This window comes from Enhydra lutris, unplaced genomic scaffold (genome assembly GCF_002288905.1).
Source record: "Enhydra lutris kenyoni isolate GAN:26980312 unplaced genomic scaffold, ASM228890v2 scaffoldscaffold55, whole genome shotgun sequence".
NCBI classification, from domain to species: domain Eukaryota; kingdom Metazoa; phylum Chordata; class Mammalia; order Carnivora; family Mustelidae; genus Enhydra; species Enhydra lutris.
Genome location: NW_019154139.1, coordinates 573,197 through 589,309, shown reverse-complemented (window position 1 = coordinate 589,309; position 16,113 = coordinate 573,197). Strand labels below are relative to the sequence as shown.

The 16,113-nt window shown below is 53.5% G+C and overlaps 1 protein-coding gene across 1 annotated transcript in view; it reads left to right on the top strand.

Moving 5' to 3' along the window:
• Positions 1-16,113, top strand: part of LOC111157580 (Mov10 RISC complex RNA helicase like 1) — a 58,151-nt gene that overhangs the window by 16,844 nt on the left and 25,194 nt on the right. The window contains exons 8-13 of the mRNA XM_022519118.1: positions 47-176; positions 1,339-1,533; positions 2,714-2,828; positions 7,092-7,269; positions 8,035-8,105; positions 10,552-10,643. Of these exons, the coding sequence (XP_022374826.1) occupies positions 47-176; positions 1,339-1,533; positions 2,714-2,828; positions 7,092-7,269; positions 8,035-8,105; positions 10,552-10,643 (781 nt within the window). The remainder of the gene's footprint in view (positions 1-46; positions 177-1,338; positions 1,534-2,713; positions 2,829-7,091; positions 7,270-8,034; positions 8,106-10,551; positions 10,644-16,113) is intronic.

Here is a 16,113-nt window from a genome sequence, read left to right as displayed (position 1 = left end):
ACCGCCTCGCTTCTGATCTAATCTGGATTTAAATTCCATCTCCCAGACGACTGTGCTTGTGAAGAAGATGGGGACAAAGAAGAGAGGAGGCGGGGGGAGCAGATGACAGAGCTGGAGCCAGAAGGGCTCATCCCTCCCGGTGCAAGAGCCCCGGTCGTGATCGCATGCGATGCGGGGTACGTGGCTGGAGGGCTGGGAGTGTGTTCTCCTTGGGGACATTCTTGTCTTTGGGTCTTTAGGTGTCGTGGGTGATACTCTACGTTGGAGGTTATAAAAGTATTCCTACCTATTCTGATGAGAAAAATAAAAAAGAAGGAAAAGCACTGGTGGAGAAAATGGTTTGAGAGAGTTTACTGACCAGAGCGTGGCCTCCCCCGGCCTGATAACCTGCACGCCCCCCCCCACTCACCCCAGTTTCTGACCCTCAGTCCTGTCAGTCCATCCACTCTCAGCCCCTTGGCCACGGCTCCTCCCCTCCCCGCCAGTGCCTTCAGCTGAGGCCTTCCTGCCCCTCATCTCCAGCTGGGCAGCTGGCCAGGTCCAAGCTCTGGGGACAGGGGTTTGAGGCCTCGCTTTCTGGGAGGCCTGTGTATAATCCGATCCACCCCCAGTCCCGCGTCTGGGCAGCGGGCCGCTTACGTTCTGGCAGCGCTCTACAGCTCTCCACAGTTGCTAATTCTTAGTCTTTTTAAAAATCTGACTCTGGTCACCGAGCTGGCTCAGGCTGTGAAGCGTCGGGAGTCTGCTTCGCCCTCACCCTTGCTCCGTGCTCTCTCACTCTCTCCCTCTGTCTCAAATAAAATAGATTTTTTTTAATGTGGCTCTGATTAAACCACCCCCTGCTTCAAGCCCACCGCCGTCACGGCTGGGGCAGCCATTCCCACAAACAGCCCTTTAGTCAGAGCTGTGCGGTGCCGCCTCTTTAAATGACCTTTTAGACGTGACGGGCAGAAGTCGGTGGAAGGCAGCAGGTGAGCACCAAGTATGGTGCCTCCAGGAGAGCCTGCCTTGGAGCAGCAGTAGGAAATTGGGCAGAAAATAAAGCAAAAGCTGTTTATTTTTGGTAAATTACACAATTCCGATTGAAACTTGAGAACACTGACAGCGTCTCCCCTATTGCTCTAAGTTTGGGAACCACAGAGCAGTTTCAGTGGCTGATGTTATTGTGGGAAGACGCCTGGTTTAGCAAGTTCGTGTTCTCTGATGGAAATTACGCAAAGCTAAGGGTGACTGTGGTTTCGTAGCCGACGCTCCGTGCACGTGCGCAGAGCAGTTCTTCCGGGTCTGCGCACCTCACTTGCAAGTCAGTCTGAATCTGAATCTTCTCGTTCCTCCAAGCGACCCCGGCCGCTGCCGGGAGCTCCTCCTGCTCTGCTTCTCCGGCTTCGTCATCGGCCGCTTCCTCGAGGTGACTGTCGTGAGCCAGGAGGAGTCGCTTATACCCGTCCGAGAGCCGTTTTCATGGAAGAAGTCGAGAAGTGCCACCGCGCTCACACCCGCAAAAACTACAGTCGTGGTGACCACACAGAAAAGGTGCCGTGAGCGGAAGAGCCGTGCGAATCGAGTGTGCGCGGTGTGAGAGCCGTGCGGGCTCCACTTGCGGCAGCGGCCGCGTCCTGGCGTGACGCCGGGGGCAGCGGGGCGGGCGCCTCTTCCTCTCGTCACTCTCGGGGGGGCGGGGCCGGGTGTTTCCTACGATTCGGTCTCTGGGGAGGGCCCCACAGTGTGTGTCCCCTTCGTCGTGTTCGTGTTCCTAATTAAGAGTGGCTCTCACCGAATGCCTCTGCTTCCACACGTACTTGACGGGTGTGCTTTGGCGGAGCCCTTGCCGCAGACCTGCGTCGCGGGTGGCAGGTGTCGGGCCTCCCCGGTGCTGCTTGTGGTGGCTCTGAAGGCCTTTCTGCCACAGAACTTCTCTCTAAGCAACCTTTCCGTCCGGAGCTGAGCCACAGCGATATCCAAGGGAGGTGACTGTGGGGTAAGGGGGTCAGAGCTGCGTGTCCCCCTCCGCCGCTGCACTCAGGCAGGAGCTGGACGCAGGGTTGGAATAGGGAGCAGTACCTTTCTTCAGTGCGTGCGGGTGCGCATAATCAGAGGGTCGCTGGGCCTCCCAGTGACGTGTCGCCGCTTCCCCACTGTCTCTTTTCCTGCTGTTTGCTTGCCAGTCGCTTCTCGAGCTGCCTTAGACCTGTCCACAGCAGGACTTGTGTTCATCCTGATGGTGGCTGACTTCAGTGACTCCTCCCCACACACCTTTCTGGGGAAAGACAGAAGCTCGAGGGGGATCCCCAGTTTCCCCAAACTCCAGGCCGAAAAGCAGGACCCAGAGAGAGCAGCCTTTGCTGAACGTGTTGTGGCATTCCTGCCGCAGTGTTCTGATGCTCTAGGCTCACAGCCGCTGTAAGAGCGGAGCGGGAGCTCAGGACCTGTGCTCTCAGTCCTGGCTCAGAGGGATTCTTGGGCACGGTGGCCCTGCTCTCCTCTGCTGGAGGACACGAGAGGGCTCTGTGAGAGCTGGTATGCGGGAAGGATCCCAAAGCACCTGAAGTAAGTTTGCAAACTCCAGACTCACGCCAGCTCACATTTATTTTTGGTTCTCAAAGGACCTTTAGTCTTTCCAAAGCAGAGAAGGATGCCTGAGTGTGAATGGCTTGTCTGAGACACAGGGCGATTAAGAATTTTGACTTGTGCCTTTTTTTTTTTTTTTTTTTAGGAACTCAAGACGACAACTTCCAAGTTTTCTTCCACAGTATCCAGTACCAGATAGACTTAAGAAATGTGTGGAACAAAAAATTGACATTCTGAATTTTCAGCCATTGCTCGCAGAGGTAGGAAATGTATCTGATATGAAATCTTTTCTGCCACATTTGAGTGTTTTCCAACAAACTCAGGATGAACCCTGCTCGGGTTCAGACCTCAGCTTGTCCCTGCAGGTAGCTGGGAACACCGGGGTAATGAGGGGTAGGGTCATTGCTGTTGACACTGCTTGTGGGGATGCCCACTGCCGCCCGCGCAGCTAGGCCAGCGGCCTGCCTCTCAACGGCTTTCCATTCGGGATAAAACCGAGCCACTGAGAAGGCAGGACGTGTGTGGGAAAGCCCTGCAGCTCCACAGGCCGGTGGCTGGGGCGAGGGCAAGCACATGAGGTCTCACGTGGGCTGCCTGTGCCTGGAGCGCCCTCCCATCACCCACTCCGTGCGGCGGTGGGGCTGCTTTGTGTGCGAGCCCGTCACTGGGCTCATGGGAGGGAGCTTGTCCGGCCCGTCTGCTGTTTCGGGTGGTGCTGATGCCAGACAAGGGGTGAGGCCCTGGCAGGGGAGAAGTGGCATGGAGACGAGCCGAGGGTCGACAGAGCACATGCCTGTGTGCACGTGGACACCAGGTCCAGGAGCGAGGGAAGTGTCACGTCTGCTGTCAGAGGGGAGAGTGCGGCCCTCTGAGCAGGAGGGCACTCCCCACAGAGCTTGGGGGTCCATCGGCTGAAGAGCAGATGAGCAGCGCCCCGGTGATGAGAGAAGAGACCAGACAGCAGCTGGGGCGAGACATGGTTAGAGCTTGGTTGAGGATGAGCCAGCATGAGGCCTGTTTGTGGGCTGAGGGCGTGCGGCAGGAAAGAGCAGACGGAGGTGGGGTGGTCTGCAGAGGAGAGAAGGCTTAGGAGGAAGCTGGGGCCCTGGGGAGGGGCTGTCTTTGAACAGGAGGAGATGCTAGAGGGAGCAGTGAGGCCCCCCTGTCTGCCCGGCTCTGGGCCCCTAGCTGGGCAGGCAGGAGAGGCTCCCACGAAGCTGCAGTGCAGTTGGGCACGGGCAGGAGATGGCCCCTCCCCAAGGACTTGCTGGCGTTCTGGAAGAGGGAGGGAGATGGCACATCCAGCGAGGGGCACGCTGAGACGCAGAGGTGGGAGGCGGCTGCTGCCCTGGCGGAGTAGGGCTGGGGCAGGCCGCATACAGAAGTGGGGAAGCTTGTCAGGAAGGCACTGCGCTGTTTGTGGCGAATCCCACACCTGAACCAGCTTCTGTGGCAGCGGGCGGGCCTTAGAAATGGGGGGTCCTGAGACGCCTGGGTGGCTCGGTGGGTTAAGCCGCTGCCTTCGGCTCAGGTCATGATCCTGGGGTCCTGGGATCGAGTCCCACATCAGGCTCCTTGCTCAGCGGGGAGCCTGCTTCGCTCTCTGCTTCTGCCTGCCTCTCTGCCTGCTTGTGTTCTCTCTCTCTCTCACACACACAAATAAATAAATAAAATCTTTAAAAAAAAAAAAAAAGAAAGAAATGGGGGGGTCCCCAGAGGCCAGGTGACTGTTGCTGGTGCAGACGCAGCCGTTAGGAGTGTCGTGTGAGTCTGCGTTTCCCCAACTCCGCTTCCCCTGAGCCTGGCACTGGGAAGGGACCTTCCTCATGCAGACAGAAGGAAGGAGCGCGCTCCTGCTGGACAGTGGGAGTAAAACTGCCAGGCGCGGCGGTGAGCAGGACCCTGTGGCCGCTGGCTCCACAGCTGCCCTGCTGGCGTGGTTTGCTGGTTTGTTTAATCCCGTCCCTGCCCATGAGGGTGCCCGGCTCTCAGCGCCTTCCTGTCATCAGCTTCACTGAGGCGGGACAGACGGGCAGCGGCCTGCGCCCATGGCAGGAGCACACTCCGAGGTGTGCGCTGTGACCCCTGCACAGTCGAGAGGAGGAGTTTATCTCCCCCCACTGCCCTGAGTGAGCCCTCCCTTCCCCCGGCCCTGTCCCTAGGCCTCCCGTGGGTGGCTTTCTGCCACCAGAGGTTGGTTCCCTCTTTGGCGATCTGTGTAAGTAGATGCAGCCTGGGAACGGGGTCTTCAGTCCTCTTCAGCCGGAAGGACGTTTAGACGAGGAGCCACATGTGGAGAGCGGTGTTGGGCTAGCTCGGGTGTGCAGCGCCGCGGGGCTTCTGCCGAGCATGTGAGCCTCTGTGGCACTCGTCCGCCAGGAATCGGTCCTTTCCGCTCCTGTGGGGGCGGAGGTATTTGACCTCCGTTTTTGAAAGCTGATTTTGCTGGGTCTTGAATTCTGGGCTGGAATTTTCAAAACTGCCATTCTGCTGTCTCCTGGCTCACTGTGTTTTCCGTGAAACGTCAGCTTTCCTTTCAGGTTTTGTTCTTCTACATATAGCGTGGGTTTTTTTTCCCTAACACAGGGCCCTGCTCACCGCCGCCCCAGTCAGAGTCTAAGTTTTTCTCTTTATTACTGTTTTTATGAAAATTTAATTTACAATTTGCCTTTAGTGTAGTTTTCTTCTAATTTCTTGGCTTGGGGTGCTCTGAGCTTCTTGGATACGTGAGCTTATAGTTTTCCTCAAATTTGGGTAATTTCTGGGGCACCTGGGTGCCTCAGTGGCTTAAGCCTCTGCCTTCGGCTCAGGTCATAATCTCAGGGTCCTGGGATCGAGCCCCGCATAGGGCTCTCTGATCAGCGGGGAGCCTGCTTCTGCCTCTCTGCCTACTTGTGATCTCTGTCTGTCAAATAAATAAAATCTTTTTTTTTTTTTTTTTTTTTTTTTTAAAGATTTTATTTGTTTATTTGACAGAGAGAGATCACAAGTAGACAGAGAGGCAGGCAGAGAGAGAGAGAGGGAAGCAGGCTCCCTGCTGAGCAGAGAGCCCGATGCGGGACTCGATCCCAGGACCCTGAGATCATGACCCGAGCCGAAGGCAGCGGCTTAACCCACTGAGCCACCCAGGCGCCCCAAAATCTTTTTTTTTTTAAAGTGGGTAATTTCTGGCCATTTTGTCTTCAGAGGCTCTTTCTGCTGAACCCCTTTTTCAGATACCCATTGCCTGTGCACTGGCCCTACGTTGGCCCCGTTGGAGCTGCCCCACCGCTCGGTGCCTCTTTGCCCACTTTTCTTCCATGCTTTTCCGCTGCATTGCGTTTTGGAAGGTCCCTGTGACCAGTCCAGTTCACTAGCATTTTCCTCAGCAGCGTGCATCCAGGGTATTTTCATGTCACACGTGGTGGCTCTCCTCTCCCGCAGTGCAGTGCTCTTTCCCGGTCTTCTGTGTCCCCTGCACAGGCTCAGTCTTTTCCTGCTTCCGAGTAAGAGCTGCTCTGGTGAGCTCATCTGGAGCTCCGCCACGCGTCTGTTTTGGCTCCGCTGAGGGGCTTTCCTCCCCGTTATGGGCTGTATTTTCTGTTTCTTTCTAAGCCTCGTAATCTTTGTTTGGATGCCAGACATTCTGGATTTTACCTTGTTGGCTGTTGGGGTGTTTTACTGTTCCTGAAAATATTCTGCGGTTTGTTCTGGGATGCAATTGAGTTACTTTGAAACAGATACTTTCTAGCCTGGCTTTAAGCCTTTTCCGGTAGGACCAGAATGGTGTTTAGTTTAGGGCTGACGCCCTTCTGAATATCCCGTCCATCCGAAGTCTCATCTATTACAAGCTTTTCCATTCGGGCTGGTGGGACTCACACGGTTCTCAGCCCTGTGTGAGCTCTGTGAATCATTCCCACTAATTCAGTGGTTCCCACCAGGTGACACTTGTCCTCCCCGGAGACATTTTTGGTTGTCACGGCTGGGGGTGCTAGTATCAACAAGTGGGTAGGGGCCTGGAATGCAGTAAGTGCCCTACAGTGCCCAGGACGGCCCGCACCCCAGAGAAGGCGCAGCCCAGGTGTTGGTCGTGCCAGGGCTGAGGAACCTGCTCTCACACCATCGGGTGGGTGTCCCAGCCTGACATGGTTTCTTACCCTCATGCACTGACCAGTGCTCAGCTGACAGTTCAATGGGGACCCTCTGAAGCTCTGCGGACCTTTGTGGCACACTGCCCCTTCGGCCTCCTTGGACCCCAGCTCCATCTCCTCAGCGCAGAGCCCACACAGCTCCCCTGGGCTCTCTGCATCCGGGCCTGGAAACTGTCCAGGAAGGGGCTGGAGCAGTTGCAGGGCTCCCTGAGGTAGTCTCCCCAACCTCAGGACCACCGTCCTGTGCCGCCTGCGCGTCCGTGTTCAAGAGCCATTATTACCTCCCTCTCGTCTGAGCTTCAGTGCTTGGACTTAGTGCTGCCGCTTTCCTGGACCACGGGGGCCCCGGAGGTGTGACTGCTCTCACTCATTTGCCGGCTTTCTTATTTCCAGCTTTTGAACATGTCGAACTACAAGGAAAAGTTTTCAACTTTGCTCTGGCTTGAAGAGATTCATGCAGAACTAGAACTGAAAGAGTATAACATGAGTGGGGTCACCTTGAAAAGAAACGGTGACCTGCTGGTTCTGGAGGTCCCAGGACTGGCTGAAAGTAGACCTTCTCTATATGCAGGTGGGTCCATTACGTGTCACGTTTTACTAGCAGGATCAGCAGACGCTAAACCCCCCCGTCAGGGGAAGAATGTTTTTGTTTTGTTTTGTTAAGATTTTATTTATTGGGACGCCTGGGTGGCTCAGTTGGTTAAGCAGCTGCCTTCGGCTCAGGTCATGATCCCAGCGTCCTGGGATCGAGTCCCACATCGGGCTCCTTGCTCGTCAGGGAGCCTGCTTCTCCCTCTGCCTCTGCCTGCCATTCTGTCTGCCTGTGATTGCTCTCTCTCCCTCTCTCTCTCTGACAAAAAAAAAAAAAAAAACTTTTAAAAAAAAAAAAAAAAAAAAAAAAAAAAAGATTTTATTTATTTATTTGGCAGAAAGAGAGAGAGAGCACAAGTAGAGCGGCAGGGAGAGGGAGAAGCAGACTCCTGGATGAGCAGGGAGCCCAGTGCGGGGCTCGATCCCAGGACCCTGGGATCATGACCTGAGCTGAAGGCAGACACTTCACGACTGAGCCCCATGGGCATCCCTGGGGAGGAGTGTTTTAACTGGCAACACTGCAGTCACATTATCTCATTCCTTTGCTTTGGGTTAGGATTTTCTGTAAAACCTGGTCAGCACTGGCGGTGTGCCCGGCCCCTCGCTCTGGTCACAGCGGTGCTGGTTTTATGCAGCTGGTCCCAGTGATTTCTTTTTTACTTTTTCAAAATGTTTGATTTTAGGGTACAACAGCAAAATTTGGGGATTTTGTAGTTTTACATGTGGTTCTACATTTTTTAACTAGGAGATAAGCTGATTTTAAAAACTCAAGAGTACAATGGACATGTCATCGAGTACATCGGCTATGTGATTGAGGTGAGCAGTGCTCCTGACCCGCTGGCCGGGCCGGCTCTTCCCACAGTCCGAGGTCAGCTTCCTACCGAGGCTGGGCAGGGGTGCCCCTTCAGCCTTTGAGGGCATTTCAGAAGTTTCAGGAGAAAGTGACTATTTAAATAAATATATTATGTATATAGAGAACTTTAAAAAGCCCTGTAATTTTCAGCTATATAAACCATATTTACCTTTTATTACTTATAAGTTCATGGTGTTTGCATTCAGTCAAATTTGGGCTTTCCGAACATGCTCCAGGAGAGAGCGCCTCGGAAGGAAAAATACACTTCAAGGTTTGCAGTTCTAAAGGCCTTTCTGGAGAAGCCGGCTGACTTCTCGCACGCCCTCCTGGCGCGCCCCTGCTTCTGCCCCCCGCCGCGCCGCCTGGCCTGCTGCGTTCGTGTGAAGGGAAGGAGGAGGCCCGCTCCTGCCTGATGCCCAGAACTGAGGAAATGCCGAAGCCCTGCCCCGGGCTGGGGTGGGGCAGGGTCTGGGAAGGATTCCAAGGAGGGGCGGCATCAGGCCTCTGCGGCTGTGTTGGCTGCCTTCTGCCCCAAAATACAGGGTGCTGGCCCATGCCAACGCAGGAAGCTGTCCTAAGATGACTGGGGAGGGAGCCGACGCCTGGTGCCCTCCCTGCTGTTGCCGCAGACTTCCCAGTGAGGCGGCCGCTCGGCCTCAGCTGCAGAGCACGGCAGCTCTGCCGGCCTGAACACCGCTGGCTGTTGGCCAAGAGATGCGAGAGGCCCGCAGAGACCACGGACTCTCTTAGCTTCCAAAGGGTGGATCCAGTCGCGCCCCTCAGGGAAGATGCCCTGGGGACAGACTCCTCAGAGCAGCAGTGCCAGAGATGACAGGTAGGAGGTCTCTCTGGCCCCGCGGGTGGGGGTAGCCACCGTCACACGCTGACAAGCCGTTTTCGTCTGCACGCGGCTGAAGAGCGCCGGAGCCTGACAGGCCCACACTGAAGCTACAGGCGCCCCAGCCCGGAGCGTTGAGCGCCCCTCCTGAGCCTTTGGTGGGCTGGTGCGTACAGTGCGCTCCTTCGGAGCGACGGACTTCGCGGTTGACTCGGTAAACTCTACAGGTCTCAGCTCGTTGCCTTTCTCGATTGTCTGTAGTTTGACTTTTGGCCATTGCAGTGGTGCTGGAGACCAGGATGGTCCAAAAGGCCTCAGAAGAGCCCCACAGATGGCGTGGTGCGCAGAAGACGCACGTCCAGGATGAGCAGTTATCCCACTGACGCCACACTGGTGTTTCCATGACGGGCGGGCAGGCAACCCGGATTCTCAACCTCGAGTCCGGTTGTGGGAGAGGGAGTTCCAGTGGGGCCACTGTGCTCTCATGCACATCCAGGGCCAAGGGACAGAAGTCTCCCAAGGCTGGGCCCTGCACAGACCCCAGCCACCATGGCCACCTCCACAGAGGGGCCTTCTTGTCACCAAGAGCATGTGCCTGGGAACAGGCCTTGTCATTTCTTCTCTTCCCACTCAGTCTATCTCCGCATGGTTTTCATCTCTGCGTGCTTTGCTTGATTCATGGAAGTTGCCCTGTGGTTTTTTATATTGGCTTTTTCTGTCTGGGTTTTCAGTTTTTCACACATGGTTTTTCAAGCTCCTGGCAATGATAACGGCAGCGTGTGACGTCCTGGGGCCCGAACTCTGTGCAGGCTGTGCTGACTCTCACTCTTGGTGATTTGCTTCCCTGGGTGCTCCTTCAGTGACCTTTTAACTACAGGTTCATTTCCGTTAGCCTTGGTCCCTGGGCAGCCCGGGGCCCCTGGGCTGGGCTTGCTCTCCTTGTAAGGGGATTGCGGCGACTTCCACTGCAAGCAGAGGCCCCATCAACAGGGCAGCCCCCGTGTTCACTCCTGCCAGTGTCGCTGTCTCCCCGGGACGGCTCCGCTCTCCCAGCACCGCTTTGTCAGTTTGTACTCGCTCGACACAGGACTCTCCATCCCGCGCTTTCCCCCTGTGCTTCCTCAGAAGTTCCCTTTCTGTCCGACCTCCGGGAGTCCTTCTGCGCAAGCCCTAGCGGTGGCTGGGGGTCCCAGGATGTCTGGTTCCCTGTTCTGCTGGAAGGGGAGTCCTCTTTGTGAAGGCTCTGTGCGGCAGGCGCCCCTCGCTGCGTCATTGTCCTTCCGAGGCCGTGGCCTGTGCTGTCACTTTGTTTCCACAGAGCCCAGATCTCTGGAGCGTGGCCAGGGAGGAGCTCAGCACGTGAGCTGGTGTGGGCACCTGCAGGGCCCGGGGCCTCTGTGGACGATGTGACGACGCCGTGATTTAATCCTCCTCATAGGTTTCACAAGGACTTAAAATACCAGATTTTAGCTCCAGTCCGTGGAGTGTTTCATGACATGTTGCTAGATGAAGATCGTCTCAACAGATCAAATATGACGTATGGGAATTTAATTGTTCTGCTTCCTTTTTAGATTCATGAAGAAGATGTAACCCTTAAACTTAACCCAGAATTCGAGCAGGCATATAACTTTGAACCTATGGATGTGGAATTCACATATAACAGGTAATGCTTTCCTGACTCTTCCTACAATCGCGTCTTCATCCTTCGTGGGGAGCAGGCTTCCCCTCCGTCCGTCCCTGCACGTCTCCGCGCTGGTGTAGGAGATGCGACGTGGTAGGGTCCGTCTTCACGGGTCATGCTTCACTCTGACGGGTCTTAAGATAACAGATTGCCAACATTTGCTCTTCCTCCTTCTTGGACCATATGCACACGGAGATGTTGTCATTTACCTGTCACGGGTGTGGGGTGGGGGCCCTGCCAACCTGCCCTTCCCTCCGTTTGATCCACTATGCCCCCCAGTGTTAACAGGGGTTTTGTGTTTGTCTCTGCCTTGCTTTTAAAAACAAACAGTTGTATATCTTTGTACACACACACACACACACACACTCCCAGAGAAATATATTTTTTGGTTTTGTTTTGAGCTGTCTCTGGCTTCCGGGCGGTTTTCACTCCCCTGTCCCCAAGATTCTCCATGCTGCACGTCGCTGTCCAGTGTCTTCACCACTGCCCGTGCCCCAGGGCCGGTCCGCCACGCTCCCTGCTCTGTGGTGGACATTCACCCCGTCCCTACCCTGAAGGCGCTGCTGTGAGCACCTTTTCCCTCCTTGCGCACAAATGGTCGTGTTGTCTTGGCCGCACGCTCGGTTGTAGGACTGTGGCTTTACCCACGGTGGCAGCAGGGACCTTGGTACCAACAGCTGTAACAACCTGTTGATCCACACCAGCCCAGGAGCTGGTTTTGTTAAACTTCTAAATTCGTCTGACTTGGTAGAGATATGATGCAACTTCTCATGGTCTGGACATGCATGTGTCTGACTGCGTCGAAGTTGAGAATTTCCATGTGTGTTGGCCATAACATTTCTTCTTCCGTGAAACGCTGGCTCATGTTTTTTCCTGAACAGTTTGGGTTTTGTTGTTTATAGGACTCTTCTCTGTGTTCTTTGTGCTGGACTGCCCTTGAGAGACGTGCTACAGATAACTTCTGAACTTCTCTAGGTCTGTTGCTTGTTGTTTTGCTTCTGTAGAGTATCTTTTAGGAATCAGAATTTTAAGACGGATCAGGGATGTTTAGTTTTGTTTAAGAAATGTTTGGGTGGGGACGCCTGGGTGGCTCAGTTGGTTAAGCAGCTGCCTTCGGCTCAGGTCATGATCCCAGCGTCCTGGGATCGAGTCCCACATCGGGCTCCTTGCTCGGCGGGGAGCCTGCTTCTCCCTCTGCCTCTGCCTGCCATTCTGTCTGCCTGTGCTCGCTCTCTCTCCCTCTCTCTCTCTGACAAATAAATAAATAAAATCTTAAAAAAAAAAAAAAAAAAAGAAATGTTTGGGTGTTGGGGCTGCCAGTAGATCAAAGGTACTGAGTGTGAGTGGGTCATGGGTCAGCGGGGAGGGGCCGTGGTGTGGCCGTGGAAGCTGAGCAGGTGGGATGGAGAGCGAGGGGAGGTCTAGGAAGGGGCCGTGTTTGCTGTTTGAAATGAGAGAAACTAGCTCTGTGGGGGCCCTGCAATGGAGGGGTAACGAGGGGGTGCGTGCGGGAGGGGGTACGTCTGGCCAGGTGGGGTAGGAGTCATTGACAGGGTAATACCCTCCCTCAAGGTGGTTGGACGAAAGAGGTGAGAACTGATTTGTGTTTGGACGTTTCTGACCATGTGTTACTCTGGAACACGTGGCAGGCAAGCCCAGTGGAGGAGGAGGAGATTGGGGGAGGGGAGCGGAGGAAGCACGGGATGAGGGCGGTGCGGGAGTGCGCCTCCGGAAGGATGCGGGACACAGACCATAGGCACGACAGGCCATGGGGCTGAGACAGAGAGAAAGTGCCCAGGAAAAGCCATTGGGTCCCACCAGCAGTGAGGGCTGCTGGAAAGGCAGGATGATGAGGTGGGGAGGGGATGCTGGGTTCGCCCAGGGCCTGGGCAAGCATATGGGCAGCCACGTACAGTGTCGGAGAGACGAGAGGCCAGGGTGTGCGGCGGGGGGCTGCCACATTTGACACTCCGAGGCTTTGCCTGCCCCACATAAGCATTTAGGTTATTTACAGTAAGTTATGCAAAACCAGGAGATCTCCTATTTTTAAAAAAATGTATATTCCCCACTCGCTTTGAACCAGTGAAGGATGGGCAGGCCCGCCCGCAGTGCGGCACGCTGAGAGGAGCTGAGGGCGGAGGGGCTGCGCTTGCTTCATGTTATTTGCTTACTTCGTGTAGGTATTTTCCCTTTTTAAAAAAAAACAAAAGAGGTCTAATTATCATATGATCTCTCGGATATGAGGAATTTGAGAGGCAGGGCAGGGGATTGTGGGGGGTAGGGATGGGGCAGCTGGTGATGGATGTTGGGGAGGGTATGGGCTCTGGTGAGCGCTGTGAACTGTGTAAGTCCAACGATTCAGACTGTGCCCCTGGGGCAAATAATACATTATATGTTAATAAAAAGAATTTAATTAAAAAAGCAGGTCTAGTGAGATAGAATGTAGGCAGACTTGCCTTATTAAAGTTCACAGTTTGAGGGTTTTGAAATATATCTATCTGCCTTGTGACAGCAACTCCACAGTCAAGAGAAGGAGAGTATCTCCCACCCCAGATGCCTCCTTCCACATCCCCCACCCCCACCCCCTACCCCCTGGCCCAGAGCATCCCGTTGCTCCACAGGCTCACAACCCTGGTCTTGTCAGTCTTTTTAATTGTAACCGTTGTGATAGTTGTGAGGTGGTGTGTCGCTGTGGTTCCGGTCTGCATTTCCTAATGAGCAGCCGTGCGGAACGCCTTTCCGTGTGCCCGTGTCCCGTGCGTGCATGTTCTCTGTTGAGGGCGAGTTGAGATCGGGTGGTGTGAGGCTTCCACTTTGTCCATTGTTTGCAGAGCTGGTGTGGCCCAGCTGGTCGGTTTCTACAAAAAACCCGGAGAGGTTCTGACTGGGATTACGTTGAATTTTTAGCTCCATTTCAGGAGGAATTGACACCTTAATACTGAATCTCCCAGCCCTTGAAAATGGTGCCTCTCTCCACCTAGTTAGGTCTGTTTTTTATTTCTTTTAGCAGCATCTGTGCAGTTCACTGTGTGGGTTTCACGCATCTTGTGTGATTGGTGTGACCCCTAAAAAAGGTAATGCTGGGGGCGCCTGGGTGGCTCCGTGGGTTAAGCCTCTGCCTTCAGCTCGGGTCACAGTCTCAGGGTCCTGGGATGGAGCCTCACATCGGGCTCTCTGCTCAGCGGGGAGCCTGCCTCTCTGCCTACTTGTGATCTCTCTCTGTCAAATAAATAAATAAAATCTTTAAAAAAAAAAAACAGGTAATGCTGTTGTAAACAGTAATCTGAACTTAATTTCCAGTTGCTTCTAGCTAGTGTTTACGAATGCCGCTTATTTTTATACCTTAATCTCATACCCTGAGAGCTCGCTAAATGCGCTTTGTAATTCTAGTAGCTCTTTACAGGCTACACAGGGTTTTCTACGTTTAAGATCTTCATGTTCGAGTGAAGTACTGCGCTGCCTCCTTTCTTTTCTGTTTGCTGGCCTGGCTAGCTGGCGTCTCACGGAAGTGGCCTTGTACCCAACCTGAGGGCTCGCGCCCAGTGTGGGCTGTACGGAGGTGGTCTGTATTCGGGCCTCCAGGTCGAGGAGGGGGACTCCAAGTGTGCTGCCAGCGATCGGGCATGGCGCGTGTGGGATTTGGTCGGGTGTTTTTTCTCCGTCAAGGTGATCACGTGGTTTTCCTTTTTTAGTCTATTGAGACAGTCAGTTACACTGATGGGGTTTTTTGTTTTTGTTGTTGTTGTTGTTAACTGATTGGTTTTCTCATGTAGAATTGATGTGGCTTTAAGTGGTGGGGTTCAAAACCAATGACGACCAAGAAAGAATTCTTGAGACATCTTCAGTGCAAAAGGGGAGGGTTTTATTAAAGCGTGGAGATGGGACCCCTGGGCAGGAAGGGCTGCTACCCGGCATTGTGAAGAGCTGCTGATGGTACACTACGGAGCCGGGGGAGGTAGAGACACCGGAAGTTTCCAAAATGACTTTTCATCTGCTAAAGGAGACACAGGATCCTGGAGGCCACATTGTCAAGCTCAGGTGGGTCCCCCTCTAGCAAGGCAGCAGCGGGAAGACAGCTGGGAGCTCCGGGAGGCGCATTACACTCTGCCTACCTCACACATTGTCAGCTGCGGGTTCTACGGAAACTTCATTTTATCTGCATTTCTTTCTGCCTTTGTCCCCCACTTCAGAATCAACTTTGCATCCTTGGAATAATCCCCACTTAGCCATAATGTAATTTCCTTTTATATATTATTAGATCTGATTTGCTACAATTTCATTAATTTTTGCGTCTGTGTTCCTGAGGTGTATTGGTCTGTAGTTTCTTAAAATTATCTTGTGTCTGATTTTGATATCGGGATGACACTGGCCTTACAATGAGCTAAAAAGCTTCACCTGCTCCTCCACCTTTGGGGATAACTTGCTGCAAATTTGATTTCTTTAGTAAGTCAGTAAGCATTGAGGTTATCTGTTCATGTGCGGTGAGCTTCAGTAGTATGTGTCCCCTAGGGAATGTGTGCATTTCCTCCCAGTCATCTAATCTGTTTGCATGGGATTATCCTATTATTTCCTTAGTAGTAGCACTTGTTGGGTCTGTGGGCAACAGGCGGTGCCACCCTCTCACCCCCGACAGTGGGGACATGTACCTTCTCTTCCCCCCACGAGTCGGGCAAGAGGTTCATCATCTCAGCCCTATGAAGAATCAACTTTTGACTTCATTCATACTTCCTAGTGTCTGTTTTTTATTTCATTTATTTCTGCTCCAGCCTTTGTGATTTCCTCTCTTACGTTTACTTTGGGTTCCATTTGCTCCTCTTTAGATTCCGGTGGTGAAAGTTGAGGTCATTTAAGATCTTTATTCCTTGGGGCGCCTGGGTGGCTCAGTGGGTTAAGCCTCTGCCTTCGGCTCAGGTCATGGTCTCAGGGTCCTGGGATCGAGCCCCACATTGGGCTCTGCTCAGCGGGGAGCCTGCTTCCCCCTCTCTCTCTGCCTCTCTGCCTCCTTGTGATCTCTGTCTGTCAAATAAATAAAATTAAATTTTAAAAAAGACCTTTCTTCCTTTGGTGAAATTTTGGTGTTTTTTGGTGTTTCGTGCTGGGTGCGTGTTGTCTGGTCCCAGGTGTTTGCTGTTAGAAACAGTGAAGCAATAAATACTCTTCCTCCTCCTACAGAGATGTGGAAGTGGAGGGAGAATAGGCATCTTTGCGGCTTGGAATCTCCTTTTCAACAATACTTTGTACTTAGGAAAGTTTTCTTCATTCTGTTCCTCTAAGTCTTTGTCCTCCTCTGGGATTCTTGTCTAGCATTTGCTCCCACTCTTCTGTTCCATTTGTTCCCTCATCGTTTTCCAGCTTTGTGATTTGTTTCGTATGTCAGTGCAAAGACCTCTGGGACTTCACCTCTCAGTATTTTGCTATTCTTTAGATTAATCAAATTAGGAAATTATTCATC